At 57.1% G+C, this 6576-nt stretch overlaps 1 protein-coding gene across 1 annotated transcript in view; it reads right to left on the reverse strand.

Moving 5' to 3' along the window:
• The window catches only part of DPF1 (double PHD fingers 1), a 7692-nt gene extending 6042 nt beyond the window's left edge, over positions 1-1650 (reverse strand). The window contains exons 1-2 of the mRNA XM_024734131.1: positions 1541-1650; positions 41-201 (exon numbers count right to left, since the gene is read on the reverse strand). Coding sequence (XP_024589899.1) covers positions 41-201; positions 1541-1650 — 271 coding nt within the window. The remainder of the gene's footprint in view (positions 1-40; positions 202-1540) is intronic.
• Between the last annotated feature and the right edge of the window lie 4926 nt (positions 1651-6576).

A 6576-nucleotide genomic window follows, 5' to 3' on the forward strand; every position in this document is an offset into this window, starting at 1 on the left:
ACCCCCCCCCCCCGCCCCACCCCCAACCCCCCAGCCCTGCCCGGGCCGCGGTGGGTCTTCTCCATCCAGATGTAGCAGTTGTTCTGGGCCACGCCGGTCTGCGAGTCGAGGAACGGCAGGCGCAGGCTGCGCTCGGCGCACAGGCGCGCGTTGTAGCTGCGGCAGTGCTCGATGGCTTCTCGGTAGAAGTCCTCGCCTAGGCTGCGAGGGGCGGGTAGGGCCGACTCCTCCAACCTCACCTCTCCCCCGCTGTCGTCGCTCCTGGACCCAGGAGCCCCCAACCCGGACTCAAGCAGGCCTTGAGCCAAGGAGTGGATACACACAGTATAGAAACAGATAAAAATACACCGGGACCCATCCATACAGGCACATATCCAAATACACAACACAAACAAATCGCACATAGTCACACAGGGTTCGCACACAAAGAGAGACATATCCCAAGACTCACAAAGGAGAAACAGACACATCTCACATATGTGCTCACACATATATCTACTGAAAAACACAAGTATCTCAAGTCCCATAGTGTAGAAGCAGACAGATCACACACATATACATGCACAAATATATATCACATATCCAAAGACACACAACATAAACAATCACCCACACAAAGACACACAACACGCAAACAGATGACACACCACACACAGACACATCCACTTACTCATCCATCCGAAGACACACACAGATACACAAATGTTAAAAAAGAAAAAATGTTAAAAACAAACTACCCACATATGCACTTACACACATATCCAAAGACACAACACAAATCTCACACACACACACACACACACAATCCAGATACACTATACAAAGAAATCACACAGATTCACACAGGATACACACACACATTCACGAAGATACACAATATAGAAACCAACATCTAAAATACCACATCAAACACACAAAGATACACGCATACACAACATAGAAACAGACAAATCCACCCATAGTCACACAAAAATTTGCACATAAATACATGCATACCTACATATCCAAAGACACAGAACATAAATGATGCAGAGTTTCAAAGGATATGTACACACACTCAAAGACCAAAATATCCAAAGACACCTAGTGTAGAATGTGAAAGAAATTAAATACATATCCACACACATATCCAAAAAAAACCCAGAACCCGAACAAGTGACACACACTCCACAACCCAAGACAAAGGTAGTGTGGGCTTCACTCAAGTTTACCAAGGCCCCCGGGCCCCCAGGCCATTTCACCCTCTCCCCAACTCCGGGGGTCGCAGGGCGGGACATGACCCCCTTTCCCGAAGAGGGCGCCAATAGGGCTCCGAGTTCCCCATACTCCGCGCTCTTCCAGGAGCAGCGCGTCGGACACGGTTCTTGCCAGAGACCCACAGTCACACACATTCGCAACCCCGCGCAGCCCGGCCCACGGTGACAGCCCCCCAGACACCCCATCGGCCCCACCCCCAGCCGCCGCACACACACACACACACACACACGCCCGCGCAGACCCGCTCGAGCGCCCTCCCCTGCCTCCCGCCGGCCCGCAGCACCTCAGGGGGCCGGGGATGACCGTGGCCATCTTGCTCCCAGGGTCCTGCCCCCAGCAGGTCCCCGCCGGGCCGGTCCTCCCAGCGCTCGGGCGGGCGCTGAGGCCGCCCATCCATTCATTCCCGGGGGGCGGGAGCACCGGGACCACAGCCAATCAGGGTGGCGGGGTGGGCCCACCCGGGCCATGCCGGGAGTGGTAGTTCTCCCCGCCCGGGGCTGGCGGGACCCCGCAGAGAAGCGGGTCAGAGGTGCGGCCGGAGGCACGCACAGCCACTACCGCGCGCTCACTCATGCACACCTCTTGAGTCTCACACATGGGCCTACACTCACCCATGCACACCTGGACTCGCACACACCCACACGCGGCAGCTTACACACACATTCACACGTATACTCACAGCGTCCCACGCAGACTCACGCACACTCCCTCTCCCACACCTTCGCACAGACTCACATACATTTACACTCACACAAACACTTCAGTGCCAGGAGATTTAGAGACACCTTACAGGTGCCCACACGAACGTCCCACCAACGCGTGGCTCACTGACACCTCCCCCTCCCCCTAGTCCCTCCTAGCTCGGGAGAATCCTCTCCCGTCCCCCTCGGAGCTGCCTCTCTCACAAGGACCCCGCCCTACTCAACCCCTTCCCAGGCCTGACAGCTGCTGTGCTAGTTAGGAGATATAGCCTGGCTCTGCCACTTGGTGGCCATGTGACCTTGGGCAAATGACTTAACCTTTCTGGCCTCAGTTTCCTCATCTGTAAAATGCAGATGATGGCTCATTGGATTATTGTGAGGATTAAATGAGTAAGCATGGGTAAAGTGTTTTAAAAGGTACCTGGCAAGTAGTAGGTGTTCAGTAAATTCATTCATTCCACAAAGAGGACCTGATATGTACTAAGATGTAAAATGGTGATAGCTAACCATTATTAGAAAGAATAATGCTGGGCACATAATAGATGCTTAATAAATATTTGTTGAATAGAAATATACTGAGTAGCCACCATGTGCCAGGCACAGTTCTTTAACAGAGATTAACTCACTTGATCCTCATCCTGACCCTCTGGGGTGATATTATCACTACCCCCATTTTCCAGATGAGGAGGTGAAGTCACATGCCCTCAGCTCCTGGTGGCTGTTTGAAGGTGGGACTAAGAAGGATTCACTCACCCAGATGTCTGTACCCAAGTGGTCACCTCCTTTCTCCCACTGTCACCCACACTGACTCTACCCTAAGGGATGCTCAGAGAGGGAGCTGACCTACAGAGTCACAACAATCACCAAGTCCCATGCACACACACCTGGAACACACCCCGGCCCCCATCCAAAGTTCGTGTTCAAGTTTGAGCCCTTGCAGTGGATGAAAACGCCCACCAATGTACTTGTCCACCAGGGGGCTCTCCAGCAGACAGAAGAGGCATAAGAGCCTTCACCTCCTCTTTTGTCACTCGACACCCCCACCTACACCCTGGTGAGAGAGACCCCCTCAGGGTCTTCCACACTCATGGTCAGTTCTGGACACACACACAGACACACACACACACACACACACACACACCTCTAGTCTTAGACCCCTTCTACAGGCTCTTCCCCATCTCCCCCAGGTAAGGCCTTGACCTCCCCCTTCCCGAACTCAAACAGCAGGGAGTGGGTCTCTGCTTCACATCTGGCCTAGAGCAGATGGCAAGGGGAGTAAGTCCTCACACTCACTCTGGCCTCCAGGTCCCTACAGTGGCCACCCCATATGTCAGCCACGGTAAGCCCTGCCCCATTCCTCCCAACAGGCCAGCCCAGCTCAGAGTGCCCTTGCCACCTTCATCTCTCACCTTCCACCACCCTCACAGATCTTCCAATATGCCCTTACACTTTCTCCCCACACCTCTAGCCTCAGACACCCCACTCACTCCTGCCCCACCCCAGAACCTTTGCATCAGTTTTGGTCAGCTTGGAGCCTGAGTGTAGAACACTCCATCACTTCCCTGGACGCCCTTGTCCACCAGCACAATTTGACCCACAGCTGACATTTGGAGAGGGGTCTCCCTTCCCTTCCTTAGCCCTAGTCACCTTCAGAGACCCCTCTCCCACACTTGAGCTCCCCTGCCCAAACAATCCTCCTGTCCCCATCCCCCAGTGCCCTGTGTGGAAACTGGACCACAAATGAAATCAGTATTGATACTACCAATAATAATCACTGCATTCAGCCAGTGTCAGGCTCAGTACCAAGCGCTTTACAAACATCACAGAAGCACCATGAGGTAATAAGAGCTGTTATGATTCCCCAATTCACAGGTGGTAACACTGAGGCTCGGGGCGGGTGGGGAGGGCAGGAAATTAGTGCTCAAGATGGGGTTTGAATGATGCAGGCAGTCAGAACTGAGAGCTGCACCCTCCACCTCCCACTCCCAAGGGGACTTGACTCGCATTCTCTCAGGAACCAGTCCCTGCCCTCACCCCTGCAGACCCCTAGGAAGGTGAGAGCAAAGAAGGGTGCTGGCGCTCCCACCCCCAAGCTTACTCTATCCTTCATGTCCCTGCAATGGCTGCCCCATACCTCCTCCAAGAGGTCTGGGCCAGGGTCAGAGTGAGGATGTCTGGATACCTACAGATCCACCAACCTGCACAGGAACCCCGTCCCAGCCACTTTGAGGGTGTCCCTCATAGGGGAGACAAGTGTGTGTGGAAGACTTAGAGTGAGAGGGAAACAGAAGTGTTGTCACCGTTACACACCATTTCACACTGACCCCAGCCCCGTACACGCCCTCCAAGCCCCCTTTGCCCACCGCAAAGCCACACTTGTAGGCGCGTGCCTGTAAGGTCTGGCCCCCCCCTCCCCCCACCCCCCCCCCCCCCACCTGAAACTAGAAGCTACTGGGCGCCTTCGGTCCGGCCACCTGGCACAGCCTTTCTGGAGGGCGGGGGCGGGGGATGGGGAGCGCCCCCGGGCCCCTCCCCCCCCTCCACCACCACCCCCCGCACAAGTTGCTCAAGGTCAAGGTGGCGGGTGCCAGGGGTTGGGGGAAGGGTGGGGGAGGTCGCCCAGGCCCCTTTGTGCGGCGCCGCGGGCGTTCGCCCTCCTCCTCCTCCCCACCAGGCCGGGGAGGAGGGGGAGGGGAGTGCCGCGCACGCCAACCCGGGAGGGAGAGCGGGAGCGGCCGCGCGCCTGTCACTCCCAGTCCGCCGTCACCGCCTGGGGAAGGGGGGTGGGGAGCGCTGGGACCCAGGAGTTCGGGATCCCGAGGAGGGAGCGAGAGAGATGGAAAGAGAGGGAAGAAGAGAGGTAGAGAGACCGAGGGATGTCTAGGAGAGGAGAGGGCTGGAAGAGAGCTAGGTTTGAACCCAGGCGTCCAGGATCCCAGCCACTGGGCCCGGGAGGAAGCTAACACTCGGAGGAGGGACGCGGACAGGGAGAAAGGGAGGGAATCCCCGGAGGCTGAAGGCGCTCCCAGCACCCTCTCCCGAGGCATCTAGTCCCCAAGGGGATGAGAGATGCTCTCGTTAGATGTGTACGGGAGGAGAGAGGGAGGGATCCCACGGTCTAAGCTGAACGGGGCGTCGGGGCTTTAGGTCCTGAAGACCCGGGAAGGGAAACAGCAGGGATCTAATCGGGGACCCCCGACGTCTAAGCTCCCACCCTGCGGTCGCGCGGACCGAGGTCCCCGAGATAGAGCGGGGGGGGGAAAGAGAGAAAGATGCTTTGATGAGGGGAAAGGATGGTGGAGACCCCGGAGACTGAGGTCTGGACTTAGGCGTACGTACTCCCAGCCCCATGCAGGGGCAGGCCCGGCGCCCCCAGAGACTCGGAGGAGGAGAGAGGGAGGAGGAGGAGAGGGAAGCCCCTACCCCCACTCTGGGTGGGGAAACGGCCTCCGCCACCCCCCAGCTCGCGCCACATTCCTTCACTGACAGCGACAAAGAAGAGGCGCCCCCGCGACCCCCGAGGGGCTCCCGCCCCCAGCCCCAGGGGGCGACAGGGGGTGGCGGGCCCGCGCAGGGGAGGGGGCGCAAGCTGGGGGCCCACATTCCCCTACTGCCGCCCAGCGCGCTACGATTTCATTCATTCTTGGGGCTGCGGCGCGAGCGGAGCGGGGCGGGCAGGGGGCGGGGCTCGGCCAATCCCCTCACCTCCCGGCGCACGACGGGACGTGGAGTCTAGGGGCGCTCGGCGGCGCCCGAGGGCGCCCCTGTCCGGACTACACGTCCCAGGGGGCGTCGGGAGGACCGCACGCCCATTGGCTACTGGGGATACAGGGCGGGGCTGGGATCGCCCCAAGGCATCCTTTCCCCTCCCTGGGGGTGCTCCATCCCCAGCTCGGGTTCTCCATCCTCCAGGCACCGCGTGCGCGCAGGAGAAGGTAGTCCCTGGCTTCTGGGTCTCCCCTGGGTGTGTGGATGACCCCAGGGTCTGTCGTGTATTCTTGCCTTTGCCTACTTGTCTGGGTGCCTCTTCTGTGTAAGCCAGTCTGTAAACAAGCACAGGGGTTAATCAATGCCTTTGTTCATTTATTAAGTGCCTGCTATGTGTCAGGCACTCTTCTGATACCGCGTGACCAACAGGCAAAGTTGCTGCCCTCAAGGAGCTGACCTTTTAGTGGAGGAAAAAAGATGATAAACGAGCAAATAAACTGATCATTTTAGAGAGTGATAAGTATTATAAAGAAAGTGGCTGCTCTGAGGAGGTGACATTTGAGCTGAGACCTGAGAAGCTGCCACCGTGCAATGGGAGGGGAAGGAGGAAAAGCTTGGCAAGTTCAAAGATCAGTGGGAAAGCTAGTGTAATGAGCAGAGTGAGTCGGGGGAGGCGGGGAGGGAGACAATATTAGGGAGACAGCAAGGATCCAGATCGTGTAGGGCCTTGTGGGCCATTATAAAGAAAACGGATTTTGTTCTAAGTGCAATCGGTCATCCTTGACTCTTCATTTTCACACACACCCCAGACCCATCAGCAAATGCTGTTACCTCCACATTCACAAAATAGATCCAGAATCCACCCACTCTTCTCCCTTCACAGCCTCCATCCTGGAACTGCTCCCCTTTT

The sequence above is a fragment of the Neophocaena asiaeorientalis genome, unplaced genomic scaffold, assembly GCF_003031525.2.
Source record: "Neophocaena asiaeorientalis asiaeorientalis breed wild unplaced genomic scaffold, Neophocaena_asiaeorientalis_V1.1 scaffold280, whole genome shotgun sequence".
Taxonomy (NCBI): domain Eukaryota; kingdom Metazoa; phylum Chordata; class Mammalia; order Artiodactyla; family Phocoenidae; genus Neophocaena; species Neophocaena asiaeorientalis.